Source organism: Pneumocystis murina (assembly GCF_000349005.2).
Source record: "Pneumocystis murina B123 chromosome Unknown supercont1.13, whole genome shotgun sequence".
In the NCBI taxonomy this organism is placed as follows: Eukaryota; Fungi; Ascomycota; class Pneumocystomycetes; order Pneumocystales; family Pneumocystaceae; genus Pneumocystis; species Pneumocystis murina.
The window spans coordinates 23,139-43,023 of NW_017802371.1; the positions used below are offsets into that span (position 1 = coordinate 23,139).

General features: G+C 24.0%; 9 protein-coding genes across 9 annotated transcripts; 7 read left to right on the forward strand and 2 right to left on the reverse strand.

Annotated features, from left to right (window-relative positions):
- Window positions 1-27: 27 nt before the first annotated feature.
- PNEG_02252 (hypothetical protein) lies at window positions 28-1,253 on the forward strand (the record flags this gene model as incomplete). The annotated part of the gene is made up of 7 exons (XM_007876050.1): window positions 28-57; window positions 103-156; window positions 206-321; window positions 369-520; window positions 563-833; window positions 880-1,000; window positions 1,044-1,253. Exons 2-7 carry the CDS (start codon window positions 112-114, stop codon window positions 1,251-1,253), a joined length of 915 nt encoding a protein of 304 aa, XP_007874241.1. The 5' UTR covers window positions 28-57; window positions 103-111.
- Window positions 1,254-1,368: 115 nt separating this feature from the next.
- Window positions 1,369-2,342, forward strand: PNEG_02253 (hypothetical protein). The gene is made up of 5 exons (XM_007876051.1): window positions 1,369-1,441; window positions 1,484-1,588; window positions 1,633-1,786; window positions 1,831-1,956; window positions 1,999-2,342. Exons 1-5 carry the CDS (start codon window positions 1,375-1,377, stop codon window positions 2,324-2,326), a joined length of 780 nt encoding a protein of 259 aa, XP_007874242.1. The 5' UTR covers window positions 1,369-1,374; the 3' UTR covers window positions 2,327-2,342.
- A 597-nt stretch (window positions 2,343-2,939) lies between these two features.
- PNEG_02254 (hypothetical protein) lies at window positions 2,940-6,352 on the reverse strand (the record flags this gene model as incomplete). Its single annotated transcript, XM_007876052.1, has 13 exons — window positions 6,051-6,352; window positions 5,971-6,004; window positions 5,803-5,929; window positions 5,638-5,754; window positions 5,414-5,590; window positions 5,256-5,367; window positions 5,061-5,208; window positions 4,888-5,017; window positions 4,701-4,846; window positions 4,519-4,655; window positions 4,219-4,476; window positions 3,744-4,171; window positions 2,940-3,698 (listed from the first exon to the last, which is right to left on the reverse strand). Exons 1-13 carry the CDS (start codon window positions 6,304-6,306, stop codon window positions 2,940-2,942), a joined length of 2,829 nt encoding a protein of 942 aa, XP_007874243.1. The 5' UTR covers window positions 6,307-6,352.
- Window positions 6,353-6,429: 77 nt separating this feature from the next.
- On the forward strand, window positions 6,430-7,176 carry PNEG_02255 (hypothetical protein; the record flags this gene model as incomplete). Its single annotated transcript, XM_007876053.1, has 7 exons — window positions 6,430-6,467; window positions 6,534-6,571; window positions 6,620-6,700; window positions 6,752-6,815; window positions 6,862-6,949; window positions 6,992-7,073; window positions 7,118-7,176. The coding sequence occupies 7 exons, from the start codon at window positions 6,430-6,432 to the stop codon at window positions 7,174-7,176; spliced, it is 450 nt and encodes a 149-aa protein (XP_007874244.1).
- Window positions 7,177-7,426: 250 nt separating this feature from the next.
- Window positions 7,427-9,583, forward strand: PNEG_02256 (hypothetical protein). Its single transcript, XM_007876054.1, has 6 exons — window positions 7,427-7,599; window positions 7,643-7,678; window positions 7,718-8,224; window positions 8,266-8,418; window positions 8,468-9,017; window positions 9,071-9,583. The coding sequence occupies exons 1-6, from the start codon at window positions 7,528-7,530 to the stop codon at window positions 9,535-9,537; spliced, it is 1,785 nt and encodes a 594-aa protein (XP_007874245.1). The 5' UTR covers window positions 7,427-7,527; the 3' UTR covers window positions 9,538-9,583.
- A 767-nt stretch (window positions 9,584-10,350) lies between these two features.
- On the forward strand, window positions 10,351-11,344 carry PNEG_02257 (hypothetical protein; the record flags this gene model as incomplete). The annotated part of the gene is made up of 4 exons (XM_007876055.1): window positions 10,351-10,477; window positions 10,523-10,639; window positions 10,692-10,799; window positions 10,853-11,344. The coding sequence occupies 4 exons, from the start codon at window positions 10,351-10,353 to the stop codon at window positions 11,269-11,271; spliced, it is 771 nt and encodes a 256-aa protein (XP_007874246.1). The 3' UTR covers window positions 11,272-11,344.
- Window positions 11,345-12,157: 813 nt separating this feature from the next.
- On the forward strand, window positions 12,158-14,151 carry PNEG_04321 (hypothetical protein; the record flags this gene model as incomplete). The annotated part of the gene is made up of 11 exons (XM_007876056.2): window positions 12,158-12,327; window positions 12,372-12,560; window positions 12,609-12,697; window positions 12,738-12,834; window positions 12,876-12,978; window positions 13,024-13,211; window positions 13,253-13,437; window positions 13,484-13,554; window positions 13,603-13,735; window positions 13,778-13,852; window positions 13,892-14,151. The coding sequence occupies 11 exons, from the start codon at window positions 12,158-12,160 to the stop codon at window positions 14,143-14,145; spliced, it is 1,554 nt and encodes a 517-aa protein (XP_007874247.2). The 3' UTR covers window positions 14,146-14,151.
- Window positions 13,778-16,050, forward strand: PNEG_04322 (GTP-binding protein YchF; the record flags this gene model as incomplete). Its single annotated transcript, XM_019757835.1, has 12 exons — window positions 13,778-14,280; window positions 14,327-14,409; window positions 14,453-14,473; window positions 14,522-14,557; window positions 14,606-14,824; window positions 14,870-15,135; window positions 15,279-15,428; window positions 15,472-15,587; window positions 15,636-15,696; window positions 15,744-15,795; window positions 15,841-15,945; window positions 15,992-16,050. Exons 1-12 carry the CDS (start codon window positions 14,267-14,269, stop codon window positions 16,048-16,050), a joined length of 1,182 nt encoding a protein of 393 aa, XP_019613340.1. The 5' UTR covers window positions 13,778-14,266.
- A 448-nt stretch (window positions 16,051-16,498) lies between these two features.
- PNEG_02259 (hypothetical protein) lies at window positions 16,499-19,609 on the reverse strand (the record flags this gene model as incomplete). The annotated part of the gene is made up of 17 exons (XM_007876057.1): window positions 16,499-16,563; window positions 16,605-16,704; window positions 16,748-16,884; window positions 16,928-17,003; window positions 17,052-17,171; window positions 17,216-17,404; window positions 17,447-17,675; window positions 17,720-17,937; window positions 17,980-18,083; window positions 18,128-18,452; window positions 18,495-18,609; window positions 18,652-18,698; window positions 18,740-18,901; window positions 18,961-19,058; window positions 19,139-19,255; window positions 19,298-19,439; window positions 19,484-19,609. 17 exons carry the CDS (start codon window positions 19,607-19,609, stop codon window positions 16,499-16,501), a joined length of 2,370 nt encoding a protein of 789 aa, XP_007874248.1.
- Between the last annotated feature and the right edge of the window lie 276 nt (window positions 19,610-19,885).

Consider the following 19,885-nt stretch of genomic DNA (forward strand, 5'->3'; position numbering starts at 1 on the left):
AAAAAAAACGTTTAAAAGAAATAAAAAAATTATTAAGAAAATATACTTAGTCTAGTGGTATTTGTATTTATTCTTAAGAAACAAAGATTAATTCTTATTTAGTCTTGAACAATGAGTAATCAACGTACTCTGGAAACACAACATGAAGATATGATTGTAATATAGCTTTTTAAAATATTATTTATTAATCGGTTTTCTAACATAGCATGATGCTGTTCTGGATTATTATGGGAGACGCTTAGCAACATGTTCTTCTGATAAATCTATTAGGATTTTTGAGATTGATGGTGATCAACAACGACTTGTAGAAACATTAAGAGGGTAATAAGGATATATAGTTTTTTTTCGAAAATGTTAATTCTTTATAGTCATGATGGTCCAGTTTGGAATGTTTCATGGGCACATCCTAAATTTGGAGTAATTTTGGCTTCTGGCGGATATGATGGTCGTGTTATTATTTGGAAAGAAATAAATAATCTATGGAGTAAACTTGCAGAACACACATTTCATCAAGCGTCAGGTATTTCTCGTTTATATTATATTTTTAATACTAAAATTATAGTAAATTCTGTAAGTTGGGCACCTCATGAATTAGGTGCTATACTTGCATGTGGATCTTCAGACCGAAGAGTTTCTGTTCTAGAATTTAAAGATGACGGCACTTGGGATACAAGAACATTTCCTGCACATTCTGTAGGATGTAATGCAGTTTCATGGTCGCCATGTACACCACCTGCATCTCTTATACGAACAGGGAAAGATCAAGATTTAAACTTTTTTAAAAAAATTGTTACAGGAGGTTCAGATAATTTGCTGAAAATATGGAATTTTAGGTACATAATGATGCGTATTGTTTTTAATAGTATTTTAATAAAATAGCAATGAGCAAAATAATTGGGTGATTGAAGAAGTATTAGAGGGGCATACTGATTGGGTAAGAGATGTGGATTGGGCACCTAACATTGGTTTACCAAAATCTTATATTGCATCTGCTTCTCAGGTATTAAACATATTCGTAAGTGTTATTGTTTCATTCTTTAAAGGATAAAACGGTTATTATTTGGACAAAAGAAGGAGATGGTCCATGGAAGAAAACATATTTATCTGATGAGCCATTTTTAGATACCGTATGGCGAGTCAATTGGTCGCTTTTAGGTAATATTCTTGCTGTTAGTTGTGGCGATAATCGTATATATTTATATAAAGAAACACTTAAAGGAACTTTTAAACAAATTAATGAGATTACAGTTTGATTTTTTTAATAAATATATATTGATTTTTTTAATAAATATATATTAATTTTTTTATGATATTATATATATATATATTGATATACCAACGAGATATTCCTATAGTAAAAAAATTAATGCCTTTATGATGGCTGAAAAGCCTTTAATAACTCATGAATATAGACAGATTATTAAGAAGCTTTCATCTAATGGTAATAAGATATTTAAATATTACTGATTTAATATTTATTTAGATAAAAAAACAAGAGATTCAGTAGTTGAGTTATTACCTTCTTTACTTTCTTTAAGGCCTTTAGAATATATTGAGCTTTTGAAGCTTTGGAAAGGGTTATATTATTGTTATATTTGATTTTTTTGTTAATTTTTTATTAATTTTTATAAGGTATGTGGATGTGTGATCGTCCTCTTGCTCAACAAAAACTAGCAAATGACTTTGTAAATTTGATTTTTAAATGTCCTTCAAATAATTCCCTTTTATTTTTAAAGGCATTTTGGGAAACTATTTGCAGGGAATGGAATTTAATAGATTCTTTAAGGTTTTAAAATTTTTATTAAAATTTTTATTTAAGATTCATGTTAGACTGGATAAATTTTACCTTTTGATACGAAAAAATATTGAAGGAGGATTTCGTTTATGTATGTCTTTAAATTGGTCAGAAAAAGTAGTTAATAATTATGTTTTATTACTAGAAGATATTCCTTTAAAGTATATTATTGAAATTATATATCTATACTAATAATTATACAGTCCAACAAATCCTAAGATTCCAAATAGTATTCGTTATCATATTTTAGATGTCTATTTAGATGAACTTGATAAAGTTTTTCCTGTAAAAAGTAAAAATCAAAATTTTCAAATTAAAGTATTTTTGGCACCTTTTCTAAATTTAGTTAAGAAGTCTCCTGATAAATATTTGAAAAAACGAATATCAGAAACTATATTTCTAGATAAACGTATTGAATTATGGAACAATAAAAAGGATGATTATAATTTTGATAATGAAATTTTAGATGTAGATGATAAAAATAATGAAGATGCTTTTGTAGAGGAATGGTATGGATTTGATGACCAATAGTATTTTCAACAAAATAAAGGATCTAATGATTATAATTTAATGTATTTAAATAGTAATAATTATTATATCACTAATATTTAATTATTTATTTAAAATAATTTTAGAAATAAATTATTTGAATATATAGTTGGTGGTACATACTCTACAATATAATGTTTTAATGATTATATATGTCTATTTAATGAAAATTTGTAATTTTGCTAAATATTCGTTTTAAATAAATTTGAAATTATTTAATATTGAATTTTATCATAAATATTAATAAGAAAATATTTGAAATTCTTTAGTTTTTATAAGTTTATTTTAAAATGATTCTTTTTAGTTTTTTCCAAATTTGTAATTATTTGTATAAAATATCTATATAAATATAAAATAAATACTCATTAAAAAACAATTTAATTCATATAATTTATTACAGAGATATATTCCCTATTAATATTTAATAAAAATATTTTAGAACTAATATTTAATTTTTAAAATTTAAAATAAAAGCTAATATTTAACAAATAAGCTTGATAAATAGTAAAGTATAGACAGTATTAAATAAACAAATGATTATACAATGAACTAAATCTATAATTAATTTAATATCAATTTATTAGTTTTTTATATTTTATGATTTTTTATTAATAAGTTCACCAATAGACAAAGCAATTCCTTGTGTTTTTGAACGTATTCTAATATGACCTACAATACATCCATTATCTTGCTTTTCAATACTAACATTCATTAAAGCATCTTCACCAAAAACACTTTTAGCATACAAATTTGCACTAAGAAAACCACAATCTTCTTTAAATAATGTATCTGGGGAAAGACATGCCATATTCGTTTTAGCCATGATCTCGTTTAAAAATTCTTTTAAGCTTTTAGTTATTGATGATATATTTACTTTATTTTCCCATTCAAATTCTGTCCACATACGCCGAAAAAGACTTTCTGAACAATATGAAGGCCGGATATAATCCGCAATATTTATATGAATATCATTAAAAATAACAATATTGGAATCCTGAGGTCCCACGCCATCATATGTACAATTTCCAAATATAATACCAGTGTCTGTAGATAAAACCCTAACAGTTATTTGCACTTTTAAAAAATCATATGGAGCAAGATTATGTATTGAAGGGTGCTCAACAATTTTTAAATCTCCTAATGTTGCAAATTCTATAGAAAGATTTTGTAAAGTTACTGATAATTGGTTTACTAAAAGAATATCTAATATAATATCAAATTGATTAACTTTCATATATGCTTCTGCATATATTGCATCAGAAAATCCAGTAAGTTGAAGAATTTTTCTAGAATTTAATGAAAATAAATTTGTTTCTATTTCACCATTTATCGCTTTAGATATCTCTAATTGTGTCTAATTAAATTAGATTAATCTTAAATACAATTAATATATTCTTACCAAATCTATTCCCGGTATATTTGATTTACTAGCAAGAAGACTAATAGTAATAGCGTCATCAGGTTGCAGAATATCCTTTTCTTTTATTGTATCACATTTTTTCTTCTTATTTTCTTCAATAGATAACAGTTTAACAAAAGCATTTCTAGTATCTTTAAGAAAAATATCCTTTATAGTTAAATTTTTCTGATATTCAATTAAGCTTTTTAGGTAAATTAAAATTTGATCAACAGAATCTTCATCAATATGCACTTTAACATATTTTGACTGGCCTACTCTAATAATTCCAATCATTATAAGCATACCTTCCGCAAGCATGAAATTGAGTTTGGATGTATTTTTTGAAACCTCTGAATAATGCATAATTAGTTTAGCAAGAGTTGATGATAAAACGGATGCAAGGTAATAATCACCATCTAATATCAATGCTAATATTTATATTAGAAAAAAATGACATAAATCAATTATAATATACATCTTAATATGGTTTTATGGAAATTTCTCATGCTTTCATGTCTATCAATTATTCGTGTTTCAGATACCAAAACTGATTCTGTCGCATATGTACCATCAGGCAATACTTTTCGAAAACCAGACAAAGGATTTGATTCTTTATTAATATGTGTATATTGATTGATATCATCCTGAGTTTCTTCGGCGAGCTTTTGTTCAGAAGCAAGAATAGGTATTTCTCCAATGCTATTTCGAATATATTCCCAAGCCTTTTCAATATCTTTTTATATAAGTAAAAGGAAAATAAAAATTTTTTATTAACCTTTTTCATCCACACAATATTGTCCAATGATCCATAAAATACCATAAAATGTTTTTCCAGATTTTATTTCATTTAATTTCAATAATATTTTTTCTATAATTGATTTACGAAATATGGAAAATTTCTCAACTACTTCTCTATCATATTTATCAGAAAAAGTAGTAAACTCCTGAAAATTCTACTTAGCAAATACTACAACATCTATAGCAGAAATGTTGTTAAACTTTCCAATAAATTCTATTAAAACATCTGCAACAATTTCCAAAACTTGTGGATATTTAGTTGTACAAGTATTTAACGAATGAATTAATAATTGTAAATATTCATTCTATTTTAGTTAATACTAATAATTATAGTTTCTGATTATACCTCTTCATGTTCTTGATTAACTGTTTTAATTAATTCTTTTTTTAATAACAACACTACATCTTCAACATTTCTACTGGAAAGCATTTCCATGGAGGTATCTAAAACTTTTTTTCGAATATTGATATCAGAACTATATAAATAAATATTGGAAATATAAATATAAAAAGATAGACTTTGTTAAAATAGAAAGAACATTAATTACAAGATCGTCCAAAATACTACCATTTTCCCTTTTCAGGTCGTCAATTTTTTCTAAAATTATAAATTTAACATTATTATCTGCTTCTTTCACTATGAGATCAATGAACTTTTGAGCAATAGCTAAATTTTATTAAACCATTTAATTTAAAAAATAAATATCTAAAAACCTGTAATAATATCAGAATTGTTAGTAAGAGATGTTAAAGTTGTAGCAGCTTCAAATGCAATTGTATTTGTTCCCGATTCAAGAAGTTCAAATACGAGAGGAAGATATTGCATCTATATAAAAATTAGAAATCACAGATATAAAAAGAAAAAATATAACCTTATTGTTAGGATTTAAGGATGAATCTTTTTTGATGAATTCAATAATAGCAAGCTGCATCAATTCATCCATAGAAGTCACAGTATTCAATTGTTGAGAGAGATATTTCGTTGCTATTTCATGGTCCATCCCAAACAAGCTAATAAAGGCATTACGTTTACATGTTTGATCAGTTTCCTAATATATATTATATTGAAATAAATAATTATAATATTAAAATATACAACTGCAAGAAAACTAAGAATTAAATCCGGTGCATCAGGAATAAGATTTGGGAAATGGCTATAAATAGAAAATATCGCTATAACGGCATTTTTTCTAACATAAGAATGACGATGTTCCTGTATTTCAAATAAATAAAAATAAAAGTTAGATTAACACAAAAATACTAAACACGATCTAGTAGCTGGGAGCAATGGTTCAAGAATATCTGGTTCCCTAAGTTTAGAAATAAACCGTAATGTAACACCACGAATATATTCATTTGGATGTTGAAGATCTCCACGAATAGCGTTACTAGATCTATTTTAACAAATAAAAGTAAATGGCTTTTTTACCAAGCAAGAATCATTTCCTGTTTCATCTTTCCATCTAATTTCTTACATAAATCTATCAAACAAAGTAGAATTAAACAAACCTGGACTATGTTTTAAACAAATTTCCCAATAATAATAAAGAAGCTTTTTTAACGTTTTATTCCGAGATGGTATAATAAAACGAATAACATGCATTAAAAGCTGAGGCATATCATTTCCGTTGCACATAATAACTAAAATTGTTTTCATTGCATCAATTTTTACGTTATCATCTTTTGACTCAAGTGACATTTTTAACTGTTCCAAAGTGGGAGTATCATAAAGATTATCTTGATAAATTAAGGTATATGATGTCATCTTAATTTAACTATCAATAAATATTTTTTAATAACAGATATTGATAAGGTGAAGTGTCTTATAATTTTTTTATAGGTTTTCTGGCTTCGATAGAAGACAACCTCTAAAATTTAAAAAAATATTATGGTATCAGATAAAGAGTCATTTTACTTAAGATATTAGTGAGTTTCATAGAATTATTATTAAATATACTATTTCATTCTTTTATTAATAGATTATATTTATAGTTCAGGACATACAGGACGTTTTGGGCATGAATTTTTAGGTAAAGATAAATTTTATAAGTAAATAAAAAAATTGAATCTTAATTGAGAATTTGATTTTCGTGCTGATGGAATGTCGCGTTATGCAAATAATTCAAATTATAGGAACGATTCATTGATTCGTAAAGAAAGTATAGTTTTTTTTTCTTAAAAATAAAAATTGAAGTATTTTCTTTATGTAGTGTGTGTAAGTCAATCTGTCATATCTGAACTTAAGAGGATTATTAAAGAGAGTGAAATCATGAAGTGCGTTTTTATATTTTTTCTTTCTTAAAATTAATTGAATAAAAAGAGAAAATGATTCAAAATGGCCCAAAAAAGATAAAGATGGAAGACAAGAACTCGAAATACGTCTTGGAAACAATCATATATCATTTGAAGTATATTTTAATTAAGTTAAAAAAAAATCTTATTTTTTTTAGACAGCAAAGATCGGATCATTGGTAGATGTTCAAGAAAGCGAAGATCCTGAAGGATTACGTGTATTTTATTATCTTGTACAAGGTATGTAGATAATTAATTGATAAAAATGATTTTAAATTTTATAGATCTTAAAGCTTTGAGTTTTAGTTTAATTTCTCTGCATTTTAAAATAAGACCTATTTGAAGCCATGCTTTTATATTTTTTTGAATGCAATCTTTTCTAACGAATAATTTTATTAAATTGTATATGTTTATTATTTTATAAAAGACTGCCTATTTATAATAAAAAAGTATTATTTAGAAAATTAATATAAAGTTTTAGGGTATTATTAAAATGTTTTTTATAGAATTTTTAGCGTTTTTTTATTTAAATTCTTAAATTTAAATATTGTTATTTTTGAGGAATTATTAACATACGGTTATATAAAGAATTGTTTAAATGAAAGAATATTAAAAAATCATCAATGAAATACTGTAGATTTCCTCACTGAATTTCTCATGTCAAGAAATATATCCGTATTATTATTATATATTCATGTTGAAGAAGAATAATAAAGAAAATATAAAAAAAGATAAAATAGAGCCTTTAGATGGAGAAATATATGAGGTAAAGTATTTAAAATATAAAGAATTTGTTTTCTAATTTAAAGGTGGAGAAAATATGTGAGGAATTTATACAAGAAGATGTAAGTTTTTTCTTAAAGAAGAAAAAAATTTATAATCAGGGAAATATTCTTTATAGGATATCATGGAAGGGTTATTCAGAAGACTTTGATACATGGGAGCCAATCGAGAATCTAATTGATTGTGAAAATGCTCTTGAAGATTGGAATCGGCTCAAAAATTCTACAGCATTAAAGAAAAAACAAACACTTGTTTCAAATAAATATATAAAAAAAAAAGAAAAAAATTCTGAAGATTTCTATTGTGACGACGAAACTTCTAGCGTATTATTAAAAAAACCTTTCTTTTTAAATAATATATCAAAGTCTGATAAAACAAAAGATATATCTATTAAAAAAAATAAAATCAATAATCCAAATATAAAAAATATTGATAATAAAAAAATATCAGATATTGAAGAGGATAAGAGTTCTTTTGAATCTAATTTAAATGAGGGTATATCTTTTAATACATTAAATTCTCTTGAAAATAATCCATTGGAAACATTTCTTATGGAAAATCCCTCTGTCATTTTTACTAATGAAAAACCACATATTGTTACAAAAGAGGTCGTTTTTTTTTTTATTTATCTTTTTTAATTTTTGTTTAGAAAATATTGCAGTTTAGGAATAAAAAAAAAAGAAAAGGTGCACTTTTATCCAGGTCATTTGTAAGTTCTTTGCAACAAAAATCTAGTCTTTTAAATGAATATTCAAATAATTTTGAATATATTACTAATGATTTGCCTTATATACAAACAAAAGTATTATTTATAATAAAATTATTTATTTTTAAATCTAACAATTTTAAAGGAAAATGTTAAACTCAATGATTTAAATAAATCATCGAATCACATTATCAAAGCTACTCTATTCAAAGGAGATTTTCATAAAAAAAGTTCAAAATCTAAATATATTATTAAATCAAAATTAAATTTTACAAGACCATTATCTGTAAGAAATAATAGAAAGATATTTCTTGAAAAGTTGGATATGTTGCTGGGTCCTCCAGTCTTTCTTATTAATGAAATTGATTCAGATTTATCTCCAATCGATTTTGAATTTATAACTTCTTATAAATATGGTGTAGGTATAGAACCACGAAATCCATTGTTTATTTCCGGATGTAGTTGCCCAAAAGATGGGTGTGATCTTAATAATCCTGGCTCTTGTCAATGCCTTGAGGATTCTAATAATAAAAGTTTTTCTTATGATGAATATGGAAGGGTTCGTCGTAATACTACTTCAATAATATATGAATGTAATGAAAATTGTGACTGTGGAATAAATTGTCCAAATAGAGTAGTTCAGAGAGGACGTAAAATTCCTTTAAATATTTTTAAAACTAAACATAAAGGCTGGGGTAACGTTATTTCTTTTCATTGCATTTTTATTAAATATTTATATAATATTAAGGTTTGCAGTGTCCTCGGTTTATCAAAGAAGGAACATTTATAGGTGTATATCTAGGGGAATTGATATCTCAATCTGAGGCAGAAATACGTGGTAAAAAATATGATCATGTTGGTGTAACATATTTATTTGATCTTGATCTCTTTGAAGATCAGGTTGATGAGTATTACACTATTGATGCACAATATTGTGGAGATGTGACGCGATTCATAAATCATTCATGTGACCCAAATCTTGCTATTTATAGTGTTTTAAGGGATAAAAGCGATTCTAAAATTTATGATTTAGCTTTTTTTGCTATTAAAGACATTCCTGCTTTAGAAGAGCTTTGCTTTGATTATAGTGGAAGAAATAATGAAGATCAATTAGGTTTCATTGGAAATTATTCTAATTCTAAGTATATAAATCTTAAAAATAAGAGGCCTTGCTATTGCGGTTCAGCTAATTGCAGAGGGTGGTTATTTGGATAATCTTTGTTATTTTAAAACATAAAACCTTTAATTTTTACATTTAAGTCTAACATAGGTTTTTTATGATTTTTTAATATAATTAAAATAGTTAGAAAGATATCTAGATATTTCTTTTTATGTATCTATTTGTTATAAAATATTTTATCAAATTTTATGATAAAAAATATTACAAAATTATTTCTTATTAAATCAAAATTGAATTTAATATTTTATTATTTTTTCATATTTTTCTTGATATTTTTAAAATAATTATAAATATGTAATTTAAAACTAAAAAATGATAAAAAAGCTTTTATAAAATATTAAAAAAATCCCAATAAATCATTACTCTTAATATTTTATCTTTGTATATATATAATACTTATTTAAAAGGATAAATATAAAAATCATTTTAAACAAGTTCTATAACTTAAATAAAAATCAATTTTAACATTTTTTTAATAATTAAAAGCAAATATAAACCCAAAAAAATTAAAATATTTTAAGATTACAGAATAAAGCCTTTTTATATTTTTTATAATAACTTAAACTTTATCTCTTAATCTATTATAATTTATTTTTTTTATATTATTCGAAATTGGAGCTAATATATTCCTTAATAACTTTAGTTTCTGATTATCTTGTTTAAATTTATATTTTTCGAATCAAAAAAAAACATTAAAATTTAAAAAACTTTATAATAGATGAATTAAAGCTCTAAGAATAATTAAAAACTTATTGAAAAAATCAAGACTTATAGAAAAACATAAAAATACTAAAGAACTAACAAAAGTTTTTTTTAAGTTAAATATCTAAGTAGAAATTATTAAAAGAATGGGATGTTCATTTAGTAAACATCCTTCTTCATATAGAGGATTCAGAGAGGATTTTCGAGAAACAAGAAATATATATGGGAATTTAAATACTAGAACACATATCCCTACATGTAATTTATGTAGACGTAATATTTTGTATAGTATTTATTGGTTATCTTATAATATATTAGGAAACAACTCTTTAAAAATACCGAGAGTGTGTACTTGGGTTTCTGATCATCCTATTACAATGTCTAATTTAATACGTCGACGAAAAGAATTTTGGGAAACAGCAGCATCATATGGAGGTAATTAAATAGGATTAGAAATATAATCAAGCTTTTAATATAATATAAATAGGTAGTCTTGAGATTTGGAATACTCTTCGACTTGTTCTTGAAACAATACCTGAAAGTCTTACTACAGCTCAAACGATTATTAATACAGCAGGGATTATTCTTCCTACAGGTAATTTATTCAGTTTCTTATCTATATTTTAGACATATAATCCTAAATTATAGGTGATTTAATAGATGGATGTTATGATCAGCGAGGATCTTATTATTTTATTCCTCCTTATATATTTTCTGAACCAACCAACTTAATATCAGAGAATCCAGAACAGTCTAAAAATGATAAATTAAATTCTATTATAGAAAATGAAGAAAATACAAAGTTAAGCGAATCACAGGATTCTCAGATTAAAAATGAACATGTAAACGAGATTATTGTTAGATTATCAGATACATCTAAAGATATTTTAATAAAAATTGATTCTAAAAATTCTATAGCAGATATGAAACAGCATGTTGCAAAAATTGCAGGTATTAAAAAACCTATGCATTTTTTTCTTTTGGGTAAAATGTTATCGGACGAGAAATCTTTGATTGATCAAGGCTGGAAAGAAGGAAGAGTTGTTCAAGCTTTAATTTTAGGATAATATATATGACACATTAAAATATTTTATCTTACAAATGCCTTTATTTAAGGATTTATTATCATTTTATAGACATTAACTTTATTAAATTTGCAAATACAGAATATTATCTTACAATTTTATTTATGTAAATGTTCTAATATTACTTGATATTATTTTTGTGATTCAGGATTATCTTCATTACTATTGTCTACGAAAATATACTAAGTTTAGACTTTATATCTTAAAAACTCTCAAATTTTATCAGGAAACAAAAACGTTTATTTTTCAAATATGTAATAAATTTAGATTATTTTGTTTTGAAAAAAGCTAATTATATTAAACTCATTATATAATTTAAACAAATAAAGCTATATTTCTATGTTTGATATATTACACTATGAATTTTAATATTTATTAAATTTATAATAAAATTATTTTAAAAAATCTTAAAAATAAATATTACATTAATTTATATATAACATTATGTATATATTTATACTATTTAACATAACTTAAAAATATCTGAATCTACAATCAATCAAAATATAAATTATATAAATCAAATATTTTATCTCTAAAATATACATTTTTATATACAAAAAAATTATTTATATGTATTATAGGAAGATAATTATGTTTTTATATAAAGATGTTTCAAACTGAAATAAAGTTTTATAATTTTAATATCTTAAATATAAAAAAAAATATATTTTTCAAAAACTTATAATTTTTTCATAAAAATATCAAAGCAAATTTATTTTAAACACAAATTCTTAATAAATCTCTTAAAAGTAATATTTTCAAATAATTACAAAAGAATTTATATTTTTTAACAAAAAAAACTTTTAATTTATGAAATAATATCAAACTTATATTATCAATATTTCTTTATTTAAAACTTATTTATATGTCAGATACAATTGGAGATAGAATTTCATTTGAAGGCAATTGTTGTACAATAAAATATATTGGTCCTGTTAAAGGCGTAGAAGGACAATGGCTTGGTGTTGAATGGGATGACCCATCACGTGGGAAACATAATGGGACATATCTTGGAGAAAATTATTTTAAGTGTAGGTATATTACTTTTTTTTTCTTTAAATATACCAGCAGTTTATAAGAAAAGAAAATTCGGGGTCTTTTATAAGACAAAATAGACCTAGAGATATTAAAAAAACATTTGTTGACGCTTTTATTGATAAATATGGAGATAGAAATGTTGAAGAATATATAAATTTTGATATAAAATCAAAAAATACGAATATTAATCCAAAAATCCAAGAGATATATCATCCAAAAAACATTCAAAAGTATTGTTTAACACATACGTATATATATATATATATTAAATATCTTAGAAAACTTCCAAAGCGTTATATCGTTACTTTAGATCATATGGCTATATCAGAACTAGGAAATATAGGTGAAATAAAAAAAAAATGTTCAGGTAATTTAAAGTTTTAATAAAAAATTTCTAAAACTATAAGATATATTGGAAATTGATCTCTCTGGAAATCTTTTAAACTGGAAAACAGTTATTTTAATAATTAAAGAGCTTCCAAATTTAAGTTCGTTAAAGCTTAAGTAAAATACTTTATTTATATATGTTTTATTTATTTATATAGTTACAATCAACTCGGTACTTCAGAATTGATTCTTTCTAATAATTTTAAATTTTCCAATCTGAAAACACTTATTCTTAATAAGACATATTTAAAAATTAAAGAGGCATAATAATAATTAATTTTTTGCACAAACTAAATTAATATCAAGATAAAAAAACTATGCATCTCTTTTGAAAATTTAGAGGAGCTTCAAATAAGTCATAATCTTTTAACATTAAAAACAAATAACGATTTCCACTTTTCTGATACCATTCCTCATCTTAAAAAAATCTTTTTGAATGACAATAAAATATCATGTTTTGAAACAGTTACTAGAATTTTTGGAAAATTAGAAAAGTAATTATTATACAATATATTCTTTTACTAATCAAAATAAGGCTTGTTTTTTTATCATTAGCATCAAATCAAATAAATACTATCAACATAATTCCAAATACATTTATATCCTTAAAATATCTTGACATCTCTAAAAACAATATATCTGAGCAAACTTCTCTTAATAATTTAAATATATTACATTCTTTAGTGTCTCTGAGATTTACTGATAATCCTTTACTTAAAGGTTTTATTTAGTATTTTATGTTATGTTTTATAAACTTATATTTTAGAGTTCAAAAGTAACCCTAGCACTTTTATCATTCCAAGATTGAGAAATGTTATGATAATAAATGGTACTAAAGTAGTTAATCTATTTTATTCTCGATAATCTATTTATTATAATCAATAGATCACTCAAGAAGAAAGACAAAATGCAGAATTATATTATTTATCTACCATTGAAAAAGAAATAAAATCAGGAAAAATAAGTAATTATTCCGATTTAATTAAAGAGCATCCTCAATGGAGGGAATTACAGAAAAGTTTTTCATAGTAAATAATAATTCCTGACTAATACAATATAGAATATGAAAAAGAAAATCCTATATTCAACACAGAAAAAAATTTAACTGAAAAAATCATAGAAAATAAGCTTATTGGTAAGATATGTTCGCCTTTTTATTTAACTTATAAAACAGAGTTATATATTATATTTGAAAAAGAAATAATAAAAAAAAAATTTATTTCATCCATGAATATTCGATCTTTTAGATCTTTTTGTGCGAAATTTTTCAAAATCAATCCTTTTGATTTCACAATTTCATATCTAGAAGGATCATATAAAATAATTTATATAGACGATGATTCAAAATTACTTTCTTTTTATAATCTAACTTCAGGAGAAACAATATATATAAAACAAAATAAACCAGAAAACTATACACAACAGTAGCATATTATATATATACTAAGGATATATATAATTATATTGACAATTTATATTTTTCATTAAAATTTCGAAATCTAAAAAATTATTTTTAAATATTATTTTATCAATCATTTTTTTAAAAAATATGCCTCCTAAAAAGCAAGATATTCTTAATTTTATCACGAAATACTAACACTAAAGCTAGACAAGCATCAGAAGAAAATAAAATATTTTTAGGACATCCTGGTAATAATCTTAAGAGTGGTATTGTTGGATTAGCCAATGTTGGTAAGTTAATCTTAAATCAATACTATTTTTAATACTTTTTTAGGGAAAAGTACATTATTTCAAGGTTATTATAGAATTGAAGCTTGATAAAAAAAGTATAATTAATTTTTAGTAATAACTAAATCAAATCTTGGGAATCCAGCAAACTGTTCGTAATTTTATAGGAAATATTTATTAAAACTAATATTATTTTTAGTTCCATACGCAACTATTGATCCAGAAGAAGCACGAGTTGCTGTTCCAGATGAAAATTTTGATTGGCTTTGCAATTTATATAATCCTTTATCTAAAATACCAGCTTTTCTTACAATATTCGACATTGCTGGTTTAACTAAAGGCGCGAGTACAGGAGAAGGGCTTGGCAATGCATTTTTAAGTCATATTAGAGCGGTTGACGCCATTTTTCATTTAGTTCGTAGGTTTTCTTTGTATACTCGTTTAAAAATGTTAATTATTCAAGGTGCATTTGATGATACAGAAATCATTCATATTGAGGGTGATGTTGATCCATGTCGGGATCTTCAGATTGTACATGACGAATTATTAATTAAAGATACTGAATTTGTCAATAAACATTTAGAAGGACTAAAAAGAATAACAAGCAGAGGAGGGCAATCTCTCGAACTTAAAGCAAATAAAGAGAAACAGGCGGTTGTTGAGAAAGTTCTGTATCAACTTGAAACGGAAAAGAAGGAAGTACGGAAATGTACTTGGACTAATAAAGAGGTTAGCATTTAAAGTTTTTAAATAATCTCATAAAACGCACTTCTTTTTATTTAATTATATAGCTTATTAATATTTGAAAATAATTAGGATATAAAACAAAAATATTATATACTTATTTTTATATTAATACTAATTTTTTTTAGATTGAAATAATAAATTCATTGTTTCTATTAACGGCAAAACCCGTTATTTATCTTGTTAACTTAAGTGAAAAAGACTATCTTCGACAAAAAAACAAATGGCTTCCTAAAATAGTTACTTGGGTAAATAATAATAGTCCTGGAGATATTATTGTACGATTTTTTTCAAATATTTTTTATAGCTAAAATGAAAAAGATTCCTATTTCTGTTATTTTTGAAAAGCGTTTATCGCAAATGACAGATAGCGAAGCTCTAGAAGAATGTAAACGACTTGGAACTAAATCAATACTTCCCAAAATTGTTACTACTGGGTATGATTTTTTATATTTAATACTGATAATTAAATTGCTATTTTTTAGCTACTCTAGTTTAAATTTGATGCATTATTTTACATGTGGTTCAGATGAAGTACGTGCATGGGTTAGTAAACTATCTATATAGACTTATTTTTTTAAAATATATTTTAGACTATTAGAAAGGAGACCAAGGCACCTGCAGCTGCAGGAGTTATTCATTCAGGTTTTTTCTTTTTCTGTTCTATTTATAATTGATTTTTTTGGAAAGATTTTGAAAAAAATTTTGTAGTTGGGGAAATAATGAAATTTAATGATTTAAAAGAATTAGGGTCAGAAGCTGCTGTTAAAGCAGCAGGAAAATATATGATAAAAGGTAATAAGATACTCGGAAAAATATAAGTTTATTTAAATATATTAAGGAAAAGATTATATTGTGGAAGAAAATGATATAATATATTGGAAAGCAGGAAAAAAATAACCTGATCCTAAAATCTATTAAATATTATTATATTGTTGTCAAATAAAAGCAATCTATGAAGCCATAGTATTTTTATATAAATAATTTAATATATAACATTGATACGTATATTTTCAATATTATTAAAACAATATTTTTATAAACTAAACATTATAAAAGTATAAATATTATTTCAAGGCCCAATAATTATTCATGACAAATAATATAATAAAAATCTCTAGGTATAAAGTATTTAAAGGTAATTTTATGTATGACATAATGGGCAATACTTTAAATAATTATTGATAATTGAAGCAGTTGTGCTTTTTATTCCAATACCAATGTTAGTTTCTTTAAAAACTTTAATAGCCAATAATGCTTCTTCATTTTTCTCTAATATGCAATCTATATGATATAAATGTTTGCAAAAAAATATGATGCCTAAAATATATTAATTTATTTTATTTATTTATAAAAAACACTTTCCATCTTTTGTCATGTATCTATTACATATATGACATTTTTGAAGTTTAACTAAGAATCTTAAGATAATTAAAAAAATATTTTTGAAATACCGTTTACCAAAATCCCACGCTTTTGATTTTGGAAAAAATCCTTATATAAATCAGATACTTCCATAGAAGTAATATTATATGCACAATTCATTAAAGTCATCTATACAAGAATAAAAAAAAAATCATAAATTATTTTATCTAACTTGTAATTCGTATTCTTTTAGAATTTTTAATAATGATTTTTTAAGACAAGGGATGACAAGGCCTTCAGGAATACGTTTAATAAGTTTAATAGGATTAATAACCTCTCCTGCATTTTCCAATAAACGAGATATATATACTATTTAATTAATATTTCATAATATATATATATATATCTATACTTGGATTATTTAGAGAATAAACAATTAAATCTTCCCATAAATCTTCATCCGTTTGTATTTTTGCAAATTCTATAGCCTATAAAAGTAATTCTTCTTTATTACTAATTTTCCTTAAAATTTATACCTGATCAATATCATTCAATTTTTCAATAATTAACATTAAAGCTTTTTTATTGTCACCCATTCTTCCAAGTATAAAAACTTGTTCAGGAATATATTCACGCAAATTACAAATATTAAATGCCTATATAAAAATTAATCAAATAAAACTATTTAGATGCTAAAAACTTTTTCCAATGAATATGTAAAACTTGTCTGAAGAAATTCCATCAAAATACAGCGATCATATTCTGCATATAATTCAACCTGCAAATCCCCAAATTCAGAAGCAAGGTGACTATCAAAAACAAAAATAGCCCGAAGATAATAATATTGAAAAATATGATATCCTTTTAATTGATTTACGACTTTATATACCTTAAATAATAAATAAAAACTATAAAATACAGAAAATCTCACTGGAATTAAATGTGAATATTCAACCAAAAAGCTAATTACTTTATTATTTAGCATTTTTTCCGAAGAACATTCAATTCTATCAGAAAAAAAATCAAGTTGAAACAATAAAAGTATATCATCTTCGATACTATTAAAAAGACGATATTGCTTGATTAGATCAATAGTCTCAGAACTTCTAAGACGGAGATAAAAATATAAAGCATTTTCTGGAGAACCTTTTTTTATATACCTATAAAATATTAAAATATATTCAAAAGTAAAGAAATCCTTAACAAATATGCAAGACATTCCATTAAAATGGTCTCCTCTTTCTTCTTCCACCTGTCTTCTATTATAAAAATAACATTGTCTATATTATATATTTCACAAGGCCAAGTCTTTAATATATCAAGTAATAATGTTTGGTTAAAAACAAGATAATAAGCAAGAATTGTTTCATAAATTGACATACCTAATTGTGGATTATCTGTTGGAATATATTGAGTAATAAACTTAGAACATTAAAATAAAGCCTTTAAATAGAATTCATTTACTTGTAAATGCCCGCTTTCTGCAAAATTAAGAATCCATTTCTCCCATAAATCTACATCTTTTTCAAAAATATCACAACATATAGAAGATATTTTATCATATTCATCTATAATTAAATAAATAATAAAAATTAAAGAATTCAAAAAAAACCATTTTTAACTAAATACTCCAAATAAGCAAGATTAACATCTCTTAAAGTAACACCTTCAATCGGTGCTTCTAATTTCTTCATAATTCTAATAGCCTTTTCATAATATTCATACTTAATAAGCCATAAAAGGTGATCTTTTAGTTCTCTTTTCTTAGCTATTATTCCATCACTAGGCCCTATTACATAAATATGTTCTTTTTTCAAACATAAGCGAAGACTAAAATCATTGGCTTGATAGTTAGAATATCCTTCAAGATTTAAAGCATCTCCAGATATTTCTTCATTTTTTGAATTAATAAGTCTTAATTCTGGACGTTCAACAATCTACGAAAGTCAAAAAATATAGAAAATCTGTATAGTTAATACAGGTTTAGATGTAATCTCCGAATCTATAAGAGTATTTATGTCAAAGATAAATGCAAGAACTAATAATTTATCTCCAAATTTCGCAATTCCTGATACTATATAATCAAGTTTTAATCTAAAAAAAATCAATTACAAAAATAATTTACAAAATACCTACATTAATGATATTTCACTATAAGGTAATCGATGATTAAGATCAGGAAACTAATATAATGAAAAGAAATTAGAAATTAAAAAAATAAAACCTTTATTGTAGCAACAATTACATAATTAGCCCAGCCTATAAGCAAAGTATCAAATGATGACCATACTAGTCTACATCGAAAAAGATCTGGCCTCGGGCTATCTGCCATTCTTTCAATAAAAGAAATTCTTTGAGAAAATATAGTGCTGTATATTTTTACACCCTTTAAAAAATTAAAATTAAAAATAAATTAAAAATAGATTGTAAATGAATTATAAATACCATATCATTTGCCCAGGCTATTAAATCTTTATGCCACTGGATTTCATAAATAGGTCCTTCATCACAATGTAAAACTGTGTCTTTATTTCCTAACCAGCCTGTTATATATTATTTATTATAGTCATAAGAATTCAAGAAGTTCCTTTTTCGTTCATTATAAGTTGTTGAGCCATTCCACCGGATACAATTCGAAAACTTTGAGAATAATTTGGATCAATAGCTACTGATTTCATAGGACGACGATAATTATAAAGGACAATGTTATTATTCGATCTTATACATAAACCTATATTTCCTTTACTTATTAAAGAAAAAATATATTGTATTTATATTAAACCATCTATAGAAGCTGTTGCAATATATTCTCCAGTACTATCGATTGATATATCTGTAACAGATGCAGAATGAATATGATTCTTAGATAATTTATCGTTTTCCATATCAATAATATAAAGATAACCATTATGTGATCCAAGAACCTTAATAATTATTCATATATGATAAAAACATATTTTTAAAATACTAATATATTTGATAACACTTCAAATGTACTAATAAAATCATTAGAAAATATTTCTGTTACCACCCCAGAAAAACGTGTATATTTTAAACGTGGTTCACCATTAACTTCATCTATAAAATCATCCATTTTGTTTTAGTGTAAAAACATGATTCATCATAGCCATAGGGTTAGGTCTATAAGACTTGTATTTTATATTTAATCTTTAAATATTGATTTTTTGATATATTGTAGTTTTTCAATCTATTTATATTTTTAGAGTTGCCTTTTTTTTTAACTATAAGACTAAAAAATTATTGATATTTACCAAGTTTTCTAACAAAATAATGCACTCAAGAATTCTAAATCTTTAAGTACTCTTAACAAGTTAATATAATTCTATTTTTTAAAAAACATTAAATAATT